The sequence below is a fragment of the Neophocaena asiaeorientalis genome, unplaced genomic scaffold (assembly GCF_003031525.2).
Source record: "Neophocaena asiaeorientalis asiaeorientalis breed wild unplaced genomic scaffold, Neophocaena_asiaeorientalis_V1.1 scaffold36, whole genome shotgun sequence".
Classification (NCBI taxonomy): Eukaryota; Metazoa; Chordata; class Mammalia; order Artiodactyla; family Phocoenidae; genus Neophocaena; species Neophocaena asiaeorientalis.
The window spans coordinates 8128631-8148261 of record NW_020174149.1 but is presented as its reverse complement, the minus strand read 5'-3'; the positions used below and the strand labels follow the sequence as shown (position 1 = coordinate 8148261).

The 19631-nt window shown below is 38.3% G+C and overlaps 1 protein-coding gene across 2 annotated transcripts in view; it reads right to left on the bottom strand.

Moving 5' to 3' along the window:
• GARS1 (glycyl-tRNA synthetase 1) overlaps positions 1-19631 on the bottom strand; it is a 40380-nt gene that overhangs the window by 7057 nt on the left and 13692 nt on the right. For both annotated transcript variants that reach the window (XR_003004517.1, XM_024754986.1), the window contains exons 7-13: positions 18638-18783; positions 16398-16547; positions 13387-13549; positions 12109-12273; positions 6160-6267; positions 5218-5363; positions 276-361 (exon numbers count right to left, since the gene is read on the bottom strand). Coding sequence is in view for 1 of the 2 variants with exons in the window: in XM_024754986.1 (XP_024610754.1) it covers positions 276-361; positions 5218-5363; positions 6160-6267; positions 12109-12273; positions 13387-13549; positions 16398-16547; positions 18638-18783 (964 nt within the window). In the remaining variant the exon portion in view is untranslated. The remainder of the gene's footprint in view (positions 1-275; positions 362-5217; positions 5364-6159; positions 6268-12108; positions 12274-13386; positions 13550-16397; positions 16548-18637; positions 18784-19631) is intronic.

Here is a 19631-nt window from a genome sequence, read left to right as displayed (position 1 = left end):
AAAGAGATATTCTTCATATGTACCTCAGGTCACACAGGAAACATAAAGGTGGCATTATAAATTATTCTTCAGTATGAGTACAATTATGTTTTTTAAAAAAAAAAAACCTGAGATAATACCTTGAACATATTCATCAAATTTAGGGTTATAGCATTAAGGATTTATTTTTCTTCTTCAAATATTCCATAAAATGGTTATGCTGTGAAACTTAAAAAAACAAAAAAACAAAATGCCTTTAAGGAGTAATGATTTTTGTTTGTTTGTTACAAATTTACCATGTAGTGTTTTCTGGAACCTCTTCACAATGACCATGTCTTTTGTCAACTGAAATGTTTTCCCTTCAGTTTCAATAGTAAATTCCCTGCAAAGAAACAAGGCACATTACATATTGGTGAAAACACACATCCCATGCCTTAATTTAAAGAAGTTATACAGAGTGCTAAACTGTTTTTCATTTTAAGTGTTATACAACTTGGTCAACAATTCAGATATAACAGCTGAAGTCAAATTTAAATTAGTTCATAAGGAATACCAAATTAATTATTCTAACAACGGCACCAAACAGTATTTTGGGAGGCACCCAAAAATGTGGTTAGTCTTATAAAATTCCACAAGTGACTTATGACCAATTCTTTTGGTTTTGAGATCAAGGTAAAACTAAAGAAAAAAATTTTTTAATTCAGTTTTAGAATAATTACAATAAATTTGTCAAAAACAGGCTTGCTGGCAAAAAGACCACTGTTCTCGCTACTGTCCCAACAAATGTAAAAATGACCAACTTGTCATCTTACAGAAAGAAATTTTAAAACTCCCACACTATTTCCAAAATAAACTTTGACACTTACGTTGATGAAGATCAGCTTAAAAGAAGTTTAATGATTCTGCTTGACATGTCAATATAAAATACTATCCCCACAAAAATTACTGCCTGCATGCCATATGTTCACATCCTGAGATACGCCCATTCCATTTCAGGTTATAAGAATTCACCTTGGGACTTCCCTGGTGGTGCAGTGGTTAAGAATCCGCCTGCCAATGCAGGGCACACGGGTTCAAGCCCTGGTCCGGGAAGATCCCACATGCCGTGGAGCAACTAAGTCCGTGCGCCACAACTACTGAGCCTGCGCTCTAGAGCCCGTGAGCCACAACTACTGAGCCCACGTGCTGCAACTACTGAAGCCCGCGCACCTAAAGCCCGTGCACTGCAACAAAAGAAGTCACTGCAATAAGAAGCCCGCGCGCCACAACTAGAGAAAGCCCGCACACAGCAACGAAGACCAAACGCAGCCAAAAATAAATAAAACTTTTTTTAAAAAAAAGAATTCACCTTTATAAAGCAGTTCGTGTAATACCTGTATTTCAGCTTATGAAGTATTTCCTCACATTATGAAGATCAATTTGGATGTGTCTTATCTCACAAGCAGCTCAGGGCAGGGAAAAGAGTGCCCTCATGTGGCTGTCCTTGAAGCTGTATGGCTGATACATGGTACACTGCATTTTGCTAGTTTCTTGCAGTGATAATCTCATGCATCATATGAATGGTTTTCATTGATTGCCTCCACTTTTACTATTCTGTCTGAAGTCTGTGCACACATGCATTAAAGACTCCATATAAACAGTATCATATATATTGTCTCTGTGAGCACAATCTAAGTGTAGAGTAGGTAATAATTATAAAAAAGCTGAAATTAGCAAGGAGATAGCCATTATTTGAGAATATTTTTTTAAAACCTGTCTTGTTTGTAGATAATGATATCTGCTAGTAACCTATGGTTACTTTATTGGCATTTGATGTTATTTTAGCATAAACAGACATTAATTCTGGGAGACCAGAAATGTTTTAAAATTTCTTGTAAATTTTATCTTCAACTTACAAGAGTTCATCTTATGATAGTTCTTTTGACAAATACACATACACATGCAACCACCATCGCCCCAAAGGTTTCTCTAAGTCCCTTCTCCTTCAATCCCCTTCACTGTTTCTATCGCTATAAACGAGGTTTGTCTTTCCTAGAATTTGGCGTATAATCCTTTGTGTAAAAGGGGTTTGGCAAAATTTCTGTGTATGAAATAGTCAGGGTTTGCAGGCCATATGCAGACTCTCATACTCTGTTTTTTTAAACAATGCTTTGAAAATGCAAGTCGTCATTAGCTAGATAGTGGTACAAAAAACAATATGAAAGATGTTTCAAGTGTACTTAAAATGTATACTCTGGTTATCAGGCATTCTATAAACGGTGAGTAAGTCGATTAACAGTGTTTATATCTTCAAATTCCTATTGATTCTTTTTTGTCTACTTGCTCTACTGATCACTGAGACAGGGGTGTAGAAATCACCAACTGTGACGGTAGATTTGTCTAACTTTCCTTTCAGTTCTGTTACGTTTGCTTTATATATTTTGAGGTTGTTTTTAGTGGCATACAAGGTTAGAGGTGATGTGCCTTCTTGATGAATTGATCCCTTTACCATTATGAAATGCAACCTGGTAATTTTCCTTGTTGTGAAGTTTACTTTGCCTGATGTTAATAAGCCACTCCACCTTCTTGATTAATGTTTGTATGGGAAATATTTTAAAATTCTTTTCCTTTTAAGCCTATTTGTGTACAGGTATACCTTGTTTCACTGTGCTTCACTGATACCGCATTTTTTGCAAGTTGAAGGTTTATGGCCACCCAGCATCGATAAATCTCAGTGCTATTTCTCCAACAGCGTGTGCTCACTTCATGTCTCTGAGTCATATTTTGGTAATTCTCACAAAATTTCAAACTTTTTCATCATTATTGTATTTGTTATGGTGATCTATGATCAGTGGTCTTTGACGTCACTAAAGATTTCAACTTGCTGAAGGCTCAGATGGTCGTTAGCATTTTTCAGAAATGAAGTACTTTTTAATTAAGGTATGTACATTGGTTTTTATTTTTTATTCTTTTGGCCACGCCGCACGGCATGTGGGATCTTAGTTCCCTGACCAGGGATCAAGCCCATGCTCCCTGCAGTGGAAGCATGGAGCCCTAATCACGGGACTACTAGGGAATTCCCTATTTTTTTTTTTTTTTCTGTACGCGGGCCTCTCACTGTTGTGGCCTCTCCCGCTGCGGAGCACAGGCTCTGGACGCACAGGCTCAGCGGCCATGGCTCATGGGCCCAGCTGCTCCGCGGCATGTGGGATCCTCCCGGACCGGGGCACAAACCCGTGTCCCCTGCATCGGCAGGCGGACTCTCAACCACTGCGCCAACAGGGAAGCCCCCTATTTTAAAAATATAACGGTTATCGCACACTTGATAGAGTAGGTTACAGTGTAAACATAAATTTTACATGCACTGGGAAACCAAAAAAAATTTGTGTGACTCACTTTATTGCAACATTCACTTTATTGCAGTGGTCTGGAACCGAACCCACAATATGTCCGAGGTATGCCCGTATATGACCGTTACAGTCAGTTTCCTGGAAACAGCATTTAACTGGGTCTCGAATCTTTTAACCAGTTTGACAGTTAAAAGCTATTAATTTGAGTGTTTACATCATTATATTTAATATAACTATCAATATTGTTGAGTTGAAATCTACCATTTCCTGAGTTATTTTCTATTGATCTCATCTGTTCGTGGTTCATTTTTCCTCTTCTCCTGTCTTTTTCTGGAGCACTTTTTAATTATTCTATTTTAGCCCTCTCATTGGGTTATTAGTTATATCCCTTTGGTTTCTGTGTGTTTTATCCAGGCAATTGCTCTGGAGTTTACGGTATGTCCTTTCCTAAACTTACCATGGTGTACCTCCACATGTAATGTACACACCTCAAAACAGTATACATATTCTTACGTATTCCCAAGTCTTCGCTCCCATCCTTTGGGCTACTGATGTCATACATTTTACTTCTACACATTATAAATTTCACAATACATTGTTATTGTTTTTGCTTTAAACAACCCATTATCTTTTTAAGAAATTAAGAGATGTCATTTTAAAGAAATGAAAGAAAACGTTACTCATATTCACCCACATATTTATCATTTCTAGAGCTCTAAATTTCCACACTTCTGCCTGAAGGACTTTCTTTAACATTTCTTGCAGTGTAGGTCTGGCTGGCAATGTATCCTCTTGAGTTTTTTGTCTGAAAATATTTTCTCTTCATTTTTGAAAGATATTTTTGCTGGGTATACGGCTTTTGTCTGTAAGCACTTAAAAAGATTTCATTCTATTGTATTGTGGGTAGGTGCACACAATTTCATTTGAGATACTGCCTCTAGATGTTCTATTTGGTTCTTTTTTACATATACATTCCCATTTCTCTCCTCATATGTTCATGTTTTCTCTTAACATCCTTGAGCACAGGAAGCATATTTATAGTAACTGTTGTTTCTTTAAAATTTATTTATTTTTGGCTGTGTTGGGTCTTCGTTGCTATGGGTTGGCTTTCTCTAGTTGCGGCGAGTGGGGGCTACTCTTCGCTGTGGTGTGCGTTCTTCTCATTGTAGTGGCTTCTCTTGTTGAGGAGCACAGGTTCTAGGCGCACAGGCTTTAGTAGTTGTGGCACGAGGGCTCAATAGTTGTGGCTCACAGGCTTACTTGCTCCGCGGCATGTGGGATCTTCCCGGACCAGGGGTCGAATCCATCTCCCCTGCACTGGCAGGAGGATTCTCAACAACTGTGCCACCAGGGAAGCCCTTATAATAACTGTTTTAACATCCTTCTGTATTACTTTCATCACGTTTGTCATTTCTGGGTGTTCCTTTTGACTGATTTTTCTCCTCTTTATGAGTCATATTTTCATGCTTTCTCATATGTCTAGAAATTTTTTAGTGTTTGCCAGACACAGTAAATTTTACATTGTTTAGTGATGGATTTTGTTGAATTCCTTTAAAGATTCTTCTCTATCATTTTTACATTTATACTTACAACAATTACACAGACGACTCCAAAGTTCAAATAAAGAGCACTGACTTAAGAGATAGATGTAGTTTCCAATTACCTTGGATAAGTCTCCTCCTCTAAGAAAGTTATTGGGGAAAAAAAAAATCTTTATAGTCCATATCAAGTCTATCTCCAGGCCATAATGCCAAAATCTAGACAAACACAGTCCTTTAAATGTAGCCAAGAGATAGTACTTACCTGCAAAACATTTCTAAAGAAACTCATCTCACCCTAACTTTCAAAACCTGGCAGAGAAGACATAGCTGACTGGAGCCCATGTAAAAGTACACATCTTAAATCTTACCCTTTTTCATTCAGTAGTTTCTCCATTTCTGTAATGTAACACTCATCACAAATGGCAAGGTACTCCATCACCAGCTTTGCATCCTTCTTATATGCCTTGCCAATTGCTCCCTTATTAGGTTCAAACTGAACAACATTGACTGTTTTGTATGAAGTAGTCAAGGAATACAAAACTACAGAACTGCCTTCGTATTTCGGGAAATGATCTTGAGGACAAGCCATCATCGACTTAAAACAACTATCAGTTCCCTATTGGTGTCTGAGATCCTCTATACGCTGATTTCCAGTGCAAGATGAAACAACCACCCACAAAATCATTCAGATAAACCTCAGTCAAAATAAGTAAACATCATCAAGAAAGACTTTTTCAAAGTTACAGTGAGATAAAGGGATATTATCTAATCAGCAGTATAACCCAATACATAGCATAATAACCTCTGAAAACAATTCATTCATTTCTCAAATGTCTCAACACGACAGGCTCTATTTCCTGTCCCTGGCCTAGCCCTTAGATCAGCTCACAATCTCACTGGCTTGTAAAAGAAGAAAATTTCTCCTTTGATAATCTACAGATCAAGTGAACTAAATTATTTCATCTACCATAAAAGTCACTCAGATTTTAATAGAGAAAGTATTCACCAGGCGCCCTTTAATTAAAGAGCATGTATGTAGATGAAGGTGTGGGAAATGGCTGAGAAAAATTGGTCAACATCCTGAAAGACATACAGAGCATTTTTCTTTCAAGGACCAGACACTGAGCGGGCACATGTCAGATTACAAGTAAAGAGAATAGGAAAGGAGCAATGAGATGGGTAAAATAATAGGTTTAAATAGTGCACAAACATCTCAGTTTATCCACAGAACAAGGTATAGACTTGGACTTATCCATTTCCAAGATGTTTACACTGTAGTCCTGAGCTGCTGAAGTGACCAGAAAGGATATGGGCTCTTTCAGAGGCTTCTCAGCTACGAGTGGGACTTTGGTGGCTCTCGCATGACAAGAAAGGTCATAACAGGAACGGTCAGCACAACCGACAATCTCAATCCAGCCCTAAGAAGACATGATAGAGAAAAACATTTGTAAGTCACACAAGGTTCATTCACAAATGCATGTGGATTATAGGTAACTCTTTCACATACTCATGAATAATTCAATTATAGAATCTCCACTCAACTTTTATAAATGTTTGAAATGGGAATAGTCTTATACATCGGGTAGTAACACCCTTACAAAATATAATTCACACATGTACACAAAGTAGTCTTTTCATTTTCTGGACAGAAATATTTTGCCATATTGTGAATGTGGGGTAAACTAATATTTTCTAGGATTTGGTTATGGAAATAAAATGTGAACCAAGACAAAACTGGCAGATCTGTTTCAAATTTGTGACCAGGATTCAAAATGAATCTGGCAGAAACCGCTAGGGCAACACTGTGTTACATAAGGGGCTTTAGCATCCATGGATTTTGGCAAACTTGCAGGGGGGTTCCTGGATAACGATCCCCGACAGATACCGAGGGACCACTGTAATGGTTCTTCCCCCCTCACACTCATACATTTATGTTGTTAAAACTCTGGCTCAAATCAAAGAAGTAAAACCTGCAAAGTCATTCTTCTCTGTGCACTTTTAAGAACTGCCAAAGAGAAGGGCATGGCTATTTCGGAAGAGCCCTACACTAGGCAAGTAAATCACATCCCTGGCCAGAATTCGACCTCCTGAATTCCAGAGCGCACACAACAGCACATTCCCAGAGACTTCCTAGCGCCACACACACGAAGGGTTGAGGGGTCAACCAAGATCCCTTTTGTGAGTCCACACAGAACATATGCACCCACAAATCTAAACCTGGTGCTCACCTCAAAAAAAAGTTTGTGGAGAAGGAAAACAGGAAGAAAAACTTTCATGATCTTTTAAAAGCATGGAAGATAGTTAAGAGGAGGAAGTACTTCACCAGTCTTTACCACACATAACAACAGTTCATGGGTTAGTGACCCCATCAGTCACCTGAAAATCCCTTTAGGGTTCAGAGACCAACACAGGTGACAAAAAATAAGGTCAACAGCAGCAGGTGGGAAGGCAAGGATTCACCAAGGGGATTAGCAACGTGAGAAGAGGAGATATTACAACAGAAATCATGACATTACGATAAAAGAGCAGCAGAAATAAGAACATGCTATTATGATGCTGTGGTGATGGTAAGTCTGAACATAGGTGACAAAGTTACGAAGGACAACATGTGTGCAGGGAAATCCGTCGGGAGTTAGTTATATCACAGCATGCCCCGCACCTACGTCACTCAGGTTCGTAACTCTTCGCCAGAAGACTCTTATGAGAAATTACAAAGAAAACAATATAGTGGGCATGCATTTTTCTGAACCATTAAAAAGGAAAGAGGGGCTTCCCTGGTGGCGCAGTGGTTGAGAATCTGCCTGCCAATGCAGGGGACATGGGTTCGAGCCCTGGTCTGGGAAGATTCCACATGCCGCGGAGCAACTGGGCCCGTGAGCCACAACTACTGAGCCTGCGCGTCTGGAGCCCGTGCTCTGCAACAAGAGAGGCCAAGATAGTGAGAGGCCCATGCACCGTGATGGAGTGGCCCCCGCTCGCCACAACTAGAGAAAGCCCTCACACAGAAACGAAGACCCAACACAGCCAAAAATAAATAAATTAATTAATTAATTAAAAAAAAAAAAAAAAGGAAAGAAAGGTGGTTCTCTGGTGGCCTAATGGTTGGGATTCTGGGCTTTCACTGCTGGGGCCTGGGTTCAATCCCTGGTTGGGGAACTGAGATCCCTCAAGCCCCACTGTGTGGCCAAAAAAAAATTTTTTAATTAAAAAAAAAAAAGGAAAGAAAAAGAAATATAATAGATTACGATGCATCACAAGAAGGAGGAAATGAATAGAGTGCTAACGCATCCCATCAGCCTTGAAGGGTAAACACAATGGACAGAGGACAGATGCTCAAAGAGGAAAAAGGAACTTTTTCTATGTTGCTATTTCATTGTTTTATTGACTTTCTCTCTCTAAGATGTTTTGAAAAAACTGTTAAGTAGATTCTGAAGGGTGTATTTAAGTGTTAACACCCAATAATACAGCCAGCCCTCTGTATCTGTGGGTTCCGCATCTGCGAATTCAACCAACTGTGAATGAAACCTACTCAGAAAAAAAATTCTGGAAAGTTCCAAAAAGCAAAACCTAAATTTGCTGCGAATCTGGCAACTATTGGTGTAGCGTTTACATTGTGTTCGGTATTATAAGTAACCCAAAGATGATTTAAACTATACGGGAGGATGTGCATAGGGTCTATGCAGATACTAAGCCATTTTATATAAGAAACTTGAGCATCCAGGATTTTGGTGTCCGTGGGGATTGTGGAACCAAGCCTCAGCAGACACCAAGGGATGACGGTATTCCCTCTGTATGAAGTGTCTACTGCTCTCAAAACTTGGCATCAGATAGCTGTACTAAACACACAGCTCAGCCAGCCACAAATGTGGGCATCTGTGCTCAATTCAGTTTCCTACCCAACAAAAGAAAACTCAATGAAGAACAGGTACTGTTTCGGTCACAGAATAAAACTTAATAACAGCATTACTACCACAGGGGTGGCAGGTTCCATTTCTGGTTAACGCCTAAGTTACTTTTCAAAAGCAAAGTGTTTTCAAAAATTCTTAAGAACCTGTTATTTGAATAAGAACAAAAGAGGTAAAAAGCTTAGTTAAGTAGATATCTAGTTAGTCCTTCTCATGAATACTTACTTTTGCCTTTAATCAAAAGAGTTTGGGAAAATTCAACCACCACAACTACTAAGCTTTCCAAGCACAAGCTACCACATGGGGTATTTCAAATAAAAAGGCAAATATAGAACTCATATAAGCTCAGAAACCCCAACACTTAACAACAACAAAAAAATAGGAATTAAAGAAAAAAGCTTAAAAACATGTAACTTGATCCTTTGACAGTCACTAAAGATGTCAATTAGTATGTCTATGCCCTTAAACATATAAATAACATGCTCATTATCGTTTACTAAAGACGTCAATGAACATATTTACGTACTGAAAGGTGACACTACAAAAACACGCCTAAGAATGGTAGACAACAACTTTGGGATCGTGGTTGCCTCTGAGCAGAGAGAGGAAAAGGGTGGAACATTAGCTATATCAGTCACTTTTTTATTAAAAAAATAAAATATGAAGCACACAAAAAGAAAAAATTAAAGGCTTTAAAGGAGTTCTCCCCTCTCCTTAGAAGTCTGTTACTCCGGAGCTTCTGGTTTTGTTTTAGTCCAGTCTTCCAATGACCTTACACAAAACATTGTAGCCTAATCTCAAAGCTAGGCCCACATTTCTGTTTTTAAATTTTTTTCTTAATTCTTTTAGATTTAGGTATAATTAACATGTAAGATTATATTAGTTTCAGGTGTACAGCATAATGATTCGATATTTGTATATACTGCAAAATGATCACCACAGTAAGTCTAGGTGACATCCGTCACCACACACAGTTACAATCTTTTTTTTCTTGTGATGAGAACTTTTAAGATCTACTCTCTAAGTAAATTTCAAATATATTATACAGTACTATTAACTATAGTTACCATGCTGTACATTACATCCTCAGGGCTTATTAGGCTCACATTTTCTGATCTCTCATCCTTGAGGGTTTGGCCACAGCTCACAGTGACACTCAGGAAAGGATGAGCAGGAATGCAGTAGGGTTTATGAAAGCAGTGTAGCACAATGGTTAAGAGCAGGGGCCTGGAGTCAGATAGCCCTGGCTCACATCCCAGCTCCACCACTCACTAGCTGTGAGACTCGGGCAAATTACCTAACCTCTCAGCACTTCAGTTTCCTCAGAAATAGGACCAATGCACAGAATTACTGTGATAATAATAATACACTTAGAACGGTATACAGCCCTTAACAGTTCAAAATGTTAAATGAACAAACAAATGAAATGTAGATTCAGAATCTAAATTGAGATAGCAAGAATTTGTGTCCAGGACTTCCCTGGTGGCGCAGTGGTTAAGAATCTGCCTGCCAACACAGGGGACACGGGTTTGAGCCCTGGTCTGGGAAGATCCCACACACCGCGGAGCAACTAAGCCCATGTGCCACAACTACTGTGTCTGAACTCTAGAGCCTGTGAGCCACAACTACTGAGCCCATGTGCCAAAACTACTGAAGCCTGCGCGCGTAGAGCCTCTGCTCCGCAACAAGAGAAGCCACCGCAATGAGAAGCCTGCGCACTGCAATGAAGAGTAGCACCCGCTGACCACAACTAGAGCAAAGCCCGCGTGCAGCAATGAAGACCCAACGCAGCCAATAAATAAATAAATAAATAATAAATAAATAAATAAATAAATAAATAAAATAAAAAATAAATCTATTAAAAAAAAAGAATTTGTGTCCAGTTTAGCTTGAAATCTTCTCATACAAAACAGAAAATAGTTTATTGGCTTAATTTGAAAATGAAAAGAAATTCCAGAAAATGTAATACGTTTTGAAGTTAATTATCACCTACAATCCAAAAATAATTACCACTATCATTTTAGTATATGTCAAGTAAGCTTGTGAAGAAAGTAAAGTAACAAGAAAAACCTAACAGATTCTTTCCTAATTCCACAAAGGAAAGAGAATATATTAAAGACAATATCAGTAACAGCCACTACAGGTATGTGCATATCATTATGCATGTACACATGTGTATATGTTGGTAAAGCATATAAAATTATCTTGAATAGGGGTTGACAAACCAAGGCTCATAGGCTAAGAATGGTTTTTAGATTTTTAAAGGGTTGTTAAACGAAAACAAAAAACAAAACCCCCCAACCAAGAAGAGAGGCAACAGAGATCCACAAAGCCTAAAATATTTACTATATTTACTAAAGAAAACATTTGTTCATGACTGATCTAGAAAAGAGACCTGAAACACTTCTGGGGAGCATACAATAGGAAGTTTCACTTTCTACATAACACACTTAAGAATTATTTTTTGCTTTCTGTTTTACAAAAAAGGGTCATCATTTTTTTAATGACTTTTATTTTTAATTAAAAAAAATGTATCCATTAAAAGGAAGTCACTTTAAAAAGTAAAAAGTGCAACCAAGGACATGTGGGAACCATGGACTCCTGGGCTTAAGTCTCCATATGGGTGAGAAACCTCCCTAGCACCAAACGAGGGAGACGCCAGAAGGCTCTTGGCCTCCTTGTTTTGGATGCCACCCTGTTCCCACTGCCACCAATGCAGGAAGCATCTCCTATATCCAAATGCCTTTCAATCCCAAGCTTCAGCACTAATGTTCATGTTTGAGGGTTGGGGGTGGGAAGCAACAGTGAAGAGGTAACCTGGATGTCTTCTCTGAATTATTATTAAATATACAGAATTTGAGAAAAGGTAGTTCCTAAACAAGAGATCAGAATCTACTAGTCTATCCCCAAATCTACCAAGTAACTCTCGAAACTAAGAGCACTATGACCTTCTTTACTCAGCCTCACCACCACTTCCAACGTTTGCTGGGGTCCTTGTCAGGAAGAAGGCCACCCCATCTCAGCTGCACTCAGGGATATTACCAATCACACTGCCCACACCAAGAAAGGATACACCAGCACTGCCCCATCAGTGGCCTTCTCTCGCTCTCTCTCACTCTTACTCTCTCTGTAAAAGCTATCCAAGTCTACAAAGGGCTTCTGGGACACAAGAGTAGCCCCCCACTTATGAGCGCACAAGGGGGCAACTACTTTTCCCATTTAGCTCAGGAAGAAATCTTTTTTTTTCTTTTTGTTCCACTCTGACATGAAGCACACAAAAGGCAACTCTGATATCCATGCTTCCAGGTTAACAATGTGAAAATCACATGGTAAAAACCATTGCATCCTACTTACGTAGGATGTTTTGGATTCGGCATCCCAACAGTCACAGGCATAATGGGCCATCTCATTCTCCATGTGCTGTCGGAAGCGGAGCTTATCTGGAGATACACCAACCTTCACGAGGTAGAGGTAGATGCGGCCAATGAAATAGCCTAATACTGAGTTGTTAATCACGCCCTAAAAATAAATGAATAAACAAATAAGTAGATAAATAGGCAAGCAGCACGCAAGCAAGCATAGAGGAACGAACAAAAACACAAACATCAATGCTTTTGAAGGCCAAGGTACCATTTTCCATCGAGTTATTCATCATCTACTGAAACAATTTTGAGACACAAGGTAAGCTAATTTATCCAGCTTTCAGAACAATCTTAAATACCCAAAATGTGATCTTGGCTATTTTCAAAAGGTTTAACTGTCAAGATAACAAGCAGATAATAATGGCGTCATTCAAAATCTTTCTACCATACTCACTGGGTCAGCAAAAATTCAGCCTAATACCTCATACCTTCTAAATCTACAGTGCTAAAAATGACATTCATAATAATGATCCTAAGGAATTGTAAACATATTCCTTCTGAATTAGCAAAAGTCATAAGACATGTTGAGGGGATTTTAACGTACTCTCACCCACTGAAATTTGTGAATCCCATATAGTATATGTAATCTTATATTTTTAGTACAGAAGGATCTTAGAAATCGTCTAGCCCCATCTCCTAGTCCCTGCAGGGCTCTTTTCTGCAAAACAACTGACAAGTTATCACTCAGCCTCTACTTGAATATTTTCAGACAGGAAGCTCATTGTTCCCAGGGCAATTCATTCCACTATTAGGCAGCAGCTACTGTTGGAATGTTTTCACTCACTTATTTCTCCAAGCAAATAATCAGAGAAATTCTATTACAGGCAAGGCCTTACCCCAATTGCTATGGGTAATGCAGAAGAGTTTAAAATCCAGAGGGCTTGCTTTCTGTGAGTCAAAATGTCTCCCCAAAAGTAGTATACACTGTTAAAAGTCAGATTGACGGGGCACAGTTCAAACCAAGAACTTTTTTCCAAGTGCTCTGCTAAACATATTTTTCATGTTAGCCCCAATGGTCCACACAGTGGCGTGTTCAGGTAATTTCCTCCCACTATAATAGTGTGTAATAAATATTGTATAAAAACACATACTGTATCAAAATAAAATGCCTGCCAAAATACGATATTTTGTCATCCAGTACACAGAATTTGCTAAGTGCCGAAAACCTGGAATAGGTATAATCTAAATTAAGTTACCTATGGAATCTTACCTGTTCAACAGCATCTCCTAGGCGCATTTTCCGAGCAGACTGCCCGCTGACCTGGGCTTTCGCTGAATACAAATACAGGTGGAGGTCTGCCACATTCTGGAACTTGGGATGGTCTTTCTCACTGGGATCTACAAAGTGCTCAATTTCTGCCATTGTGAATTCTCTGAAAGCCAAAATATAAGGGATAAAAGTTACACACTTGGGCTTCCCTGGTGGCGCAGTGGTTGAGAGTCCGCCTGCCGATGCAGGGGACGCGGGTTTGTGCCCCGGTCCGGGAAGATCCCACATGCCGCCATGGCCGCTGAGCCTGCGCGTCCGGAGCCTGTGCTCCGCAACGGGAGAGGCCACAACAGTGAGAGGCCCGCGTACCGCAAAAAAAAAAGTTACACACTTCACTATAAAAGACAATAAACAAAAGCCATTATTTTCAACTTCATTCTACAATGATATAGAACGATATGGAAAATAGTTTTTAGAGAACAGATTGATACAGTTTTTTAAAGTTAGGAAAACCTGAGCGAACATCAGACAAAAAATGAGATACTGAATAATGGCTTCCAAATAAAATGATTTTCCTTAAAGCATTTCCTTAAAGCAAGTCTTTATAGATGTACACAAAATGAAGCTCCTGATTTACTTTTCATAGAATGGGAAATTAAAAGTGAATTGAAATTATCCTTTAGCTTTTATAACAGTGTGATTTCTTCCTTTTTCTTGCTCTGAACAAGTAAATGACTGCTAATGGCACGATACAGCTGGTGTCTTGAGAGTAGCAGCTTCTCAAATAAAGTGTTATTCAAGGCAGAGGACATAAGGCATGAATTGAAAAAGCTAACATCACGCTAACTGCATAATGATGAAATAAGTAGGCACATAGTAATGGTTTCCCAAAGAGATTTCCCTGAATGGCAATTTAGTAGCTATTGGGTGGAAAAGAGTTTTAAGTTAATTTTAGGAGTCAAAATCAAGTCTCTCTTCTTTAAAACACACACACAATTTACTAGTGCACTTTCATGATTATCTCAGATGTTTTAGAAGTAATGAAAAATTGCTTAAATGGTTCCTAAAAATACATGAAATGCATTGCAAAAGAGCTTTGATATTTTTTTCAGTTTTATTTTTTAATGGTATCCCTTATTTGGTCCAGCAGCACCTATGTCTTGTCTTTCAACAGCTATCAAACATCTTCTGTGCGCATAGGAATATGAGAGAGAGAAGTATGATGTCTGTCCTCACACAGCTTCTAAGTGGGATGACAGCAACAGAACATCTAAAATAAAGGGCAGATCAAAATAAGGACCTTGTCCAGAATCCCCAAATCATCTGCTACCAAAGTCTTTCCATCTGTTCTGGAAGTAATCCCAGCTCAAAGACAGGAGATAGAAATCAACACTAATACTGATTGTATCAGCTGTCTGTTGTCTTTGAGTTCAGAGAGTCTACCTGGAACTCTGGAGATATAAAATAGACACAGGACTAGAAGACAGAGCCAGCCAATCAAAATAAAATTTAATTAAAAAAAAAATTTCATATGAACAATCCAATGCTCCCAACCTAAATCAAAGGAATCATAGCTATACAAAGACGTATCACCTGATAACTCTATGTCAAGAAGAAACACTAGACAAACAAGTGCTAGCCCTACCATGAAACAAAAGCCATAGGGATACTGACTCGTGGAAGGATGAGTGGATTTCTAGCCAGGATCTTGCAGAGGCACATGACAAAACCAACCAAAATCCAGATGGAACACTTTGAACTGAAAGCGACCAAGGAATAAAATGTCAGGAAGCACCAAGGGTCTTTCCCCAGTTAACTCCTGGGATTGCTCCTCTGTTCTGAGCTGCGTTTCCTATTTACCACTTCTTATTCCACAGGCCCCAGGTTTTGCCTTACTTCACGGTCCTTTATAATCATCCAACAGCTACTCTACTTGATGTAAATCGTCTCCAAAACAGTGACTTTAGACAAGCTCAGTCTCACACAGCTTCCTCAGTATTCTGACAGCATGCGTGCGGACACTACTGGGACAGAGGGGAAGCCCAGAAGCAAGACGAGAAAAGATACGAAGAAACCCAGACATTGAGAAATAAAACAGATTTAAGTCTGACAAGTTTTTCATTGTTATAACACCTAGTTAAAGTTTAGGACTATCTCTTCTCTCTGCAGCAAGGTCCGGGAGGGTCCTCCCCACTCCATTTCTCTAGGCTGTGCAAGCTCCTTCCTCATGAAGGTCACTGGGGCTGTGGAAAATACTTTTGGAGTCTAAGAAAGTTAAGTTTACCAATATATCCCATTTTTATATCGAATTTATTACCTTAAGAGATGATATCAGTAAGAAAATGTATAGAAATCTCAAAAAACTTAAGTCATAAATAGCTAAGTCATAATAAGTTTCTAAAGAAAAACGTAGCTCAGAAGTGCCAGGATGCCTTCCTGCACATTCTGGATACACCTGACAAAGGGAGGTTATTAGAATAGAGACAAGAGAGCATCTGAACTAGCATAGATAGCAGTAAGCTTGCTAGCTGGACACTGTCATAAAGGTGCCCCAAATATCTGGAGGAACACCATCTGGCTCCTGAAACACCCTCACCCCAATACCAGCAATGCCATCTGCCCTGGACACCTAGAAAGGCCCTCCTACCCTAACCATCACTTCCTCCCCACCTCACCCTACACTCATCTATACCACCACCGCCAGAAAATGCCTCGGTGTAGACAATCAAGATCTTGCCATCCTCAAAACATAAGATGAACAAGGAGAAAAGATCATTTTGGATCAGATGTGAAACTTCAGCTATTCTTCCCCCTCCTTCCTTTCCCTTCAAGTCCACTTCAGTCACTCAAAACTGTCCATCATCCCAGAGATTACATTTGGAGGTAACAAACAAACAACAAGTATATAATCATGTAAGAAGGAAGAAGGTTGTTAAAACAGCAAGCTTTTGTTTCCACTTCAATGCCAAAATCATTTACTAATTTCACCAGAAGAATAACATGGGCAGTACCTGACTCGGATCAGTCCAGATCGAGGGGAGATCTCATTTCTGAAAGAATTTCCAATCTGGGCCGCAGCAAAAGGCAACTTTCCTTGGTTGAATTCCAAAAGTCGTTTGAAATTCAGGAAAATCCCCTGTGCAGTTTCTGGTCTCAAGTATCTGGAAAATTTAAACAAATCAGTCTGTTATAGAGGAGGAAATTATGTTTTCCAATAAATCTGAAATTCTAGATACAAATCCTAAAAGTCCTAAATATACTATCTTCACACAAAGCTGTATGGGCCCTAAAAAAAAAAAGAAGTTTTCGAAATAGAAATTTTCCTCAGTAGCAAACATTCTCAAACAGATAATAGAGAAGGTATCAGGTGGCTGGCAGGGCAATACCACTGTTAGACATGTCATTTAATTTCATCACTCCAGCGAATCACACATGACCTCTCTTACAATATCTCTAAAACCTCTGATATTCTCCCGACTAATCATTTACTTTGGAGGCAGATGACAATTTTAGATCCTTTTGAAAATAAAGTAAGTATACCTCTGCTGTTAACCTACATATTAAAGCATAACCGTGGAGCTAAAAAGAAGCCGGTATGGGCTGACATTTAACATTAAGAGCTCACGCATCACAATCATCACACCATGGCAGGCAATTTTCAGGGTTTTTCATATCATTTTCTTCTTTGTACCCAGAGACACAAAGAAATAGAGAAGTCCAGAAGATCGACTCTTTGTGGTACTTTATATCTTCAGCCAGAGGCCTCTTCTGTATTTCTCCACATTTCAAAAAGTTACAGTCACTCAAATACACCCTGAGAGCCATTGTTTTCTTCTCAGACAATATTCTGGGCAAAACATCACATAAGAAAGCGCTCCCAACAGCCTACTTCAAAAGAAACGTTTTATGAAAACAACTTTAAAGTAAAGAAAAATTAAAATTTTACTCTCGTCTCACTCTTCTCTTCAACAACTCTTTTCATTTTGTAGTTTTTATCCAAATATAAGTATAGTTACAGTTAATATGTATATTTATTAAGTAGAGTGTACTAAATTATACTTTATACTTTTGTATTTTCTAAAAAAATTTAAAAATTTTCTCATATTTAACAGTTGCAGAGTATTCTACTAAAATAACCTACTTTACTATAATTTATTTAACCGTCCTGAAATTATGGGATAAATAGGTTATTTCTACTTTTCATTTATACACTCTTGATAAGTATAGCTTCCTTTCCTTTGAGTTATTTCGTTAGATAAATTCACAGGAGTGGGAAGGCAGGTCAGAGGGCATGGCCCATTTTATGACTCTCTGTATGTATTGCCAAAATGAAAGGTTCACCCTTGGCCTCTTTCCACAAAATATCCTAAATCAACCCACTGCCTTATTAAAATAATTCCAATAATACATTCTGTCACAATTAATTTTTATTATTCTTTAGTTTCTACTCCAGGAAATATGATCTATCTAGTTTCATCTAGCAAAACCCATCCTCTTACCCTAAAATGAGACCATGAGAAAAACATCTGAAGCTATGAAATGGAATACTTTGACTAAGTTTGTTAACAATGGACAAGGAATCTGGACATACAGATTCTTCTTCTGAATCATATTGTAAACTGTTCAGGTTTTCTTTACTCTGTCTGTGAAAACCAAACTTTGGCTTGAATCAACAAACTAAACGTATCCTGTCCAACATGGTAGGTCACTAGTCACATGTCTATTTAAATTCTTAAAATTAAATAAATTTAGAAATTCAGTTCCTCAGAAGCACTAGCCCCATTTCAAGTACACAACAGCCCCATGTGGCTAGTGGCTACCATATTGGACAGCAGATTATAGAATATCTCCACCACTGCAGAAAGCTCCATTGGGCAGTGCTGATCTACAACAAATGGTTTCCAAAGTCTCCTTCGACAGTAAGTTCAATGTCTTTCAAAATCATTCTTCAACCCTCTCTCCTGCCCTATGCAGCTATAACTACAAGATGTGATGATCACAGACTTCTGTGTTTATTTTGTGACCAAAAAAAAAAATCATCATATATACTAAAAAATTAAAACTATATTCAGAAAGAATTAGAAGAAATAAAATTTAAGGATACATCTGTCATTATTTCTCCTTAATATATTTGTCTATACTTTCTGCAAATCACTTTTCAAACATCTTCCTTCATGGTTGATATTGATATTTACCTTTTATTACAAGTAATTTTAATAACTTCATTACATAAACAATAAGTGATACATACCCAGGCATGTTTCCTCCAGGCCCAATGAAGGTCTTGAACATTAAGTTAAAAGGCACTGGAGGGGAAAGATCATTTCCAGTAGTGGGGGATTTTACATTATAGTTCACAAAAAGATCCCCCAGTTCTTGCTGTCCATAGTTATCAAGCTAAAGAATACATCAAGAAAATGATTAGTATAAAAGACAGAAAAAACAAGGCATACAATAAAGTATTATATATAAAACCCCATCCATCATTAAAATTCACCCAAAATAAAACCATCAGAATTAACCTAACCTTCAAGATATTTACATTAAACCCATAAACAGTTTATACTCTTTCCATTTACCAACAGAGAAATGGAGTATCTTTCTGGGACCGACCTAAAATTCACACACGTACCATTGAAAGATACAACGGTACAAGGAAAGATAAGGTAAAATACCTCTTGTTCAATTACAGTAGTTACTGGTTGGCAAGAATCTGAATCACATAAATAAGCTTTCACAGTTGAATTTTACTACTCTGTACACTTAAGAGCCAGGTGCACTTCCCTGTCTATTAATTAAATGTGCATGTAACTTTCCTTTCCCACCAGATATTAAGTTCCTTGAAGGTGGAAGCTGTGTCTTATTCACTTCTGCATTTTCCAGGGCACTGCACATCCTATACATTGATGATCAATGCCAAACCCTCTAAAATGATATATGAGCTCCAATTCAAAACCTTCAAATGACTATGACAAACCATCTAATAGTAAAGAATATTTAAAACTTAAAAAAAAAACTTCTAATAGAAATAAAATAATTAGATAAATCAACTAATGAGTGATGGCATGTGGGGTCAGAAAAACCAGGGTAAGTCACCCAACTCTACCACTTATGGGTTGTGTGATTCAGGATCAAGTTCCATCCTAATCTCTCTGAGCTTCAGTTTGCTTATCTGTAAAATGGGGAGAACAGATTCTACCTCACTTCTTAACCACAGAGGGTGAATCAATGCCTTTTATTTTTTT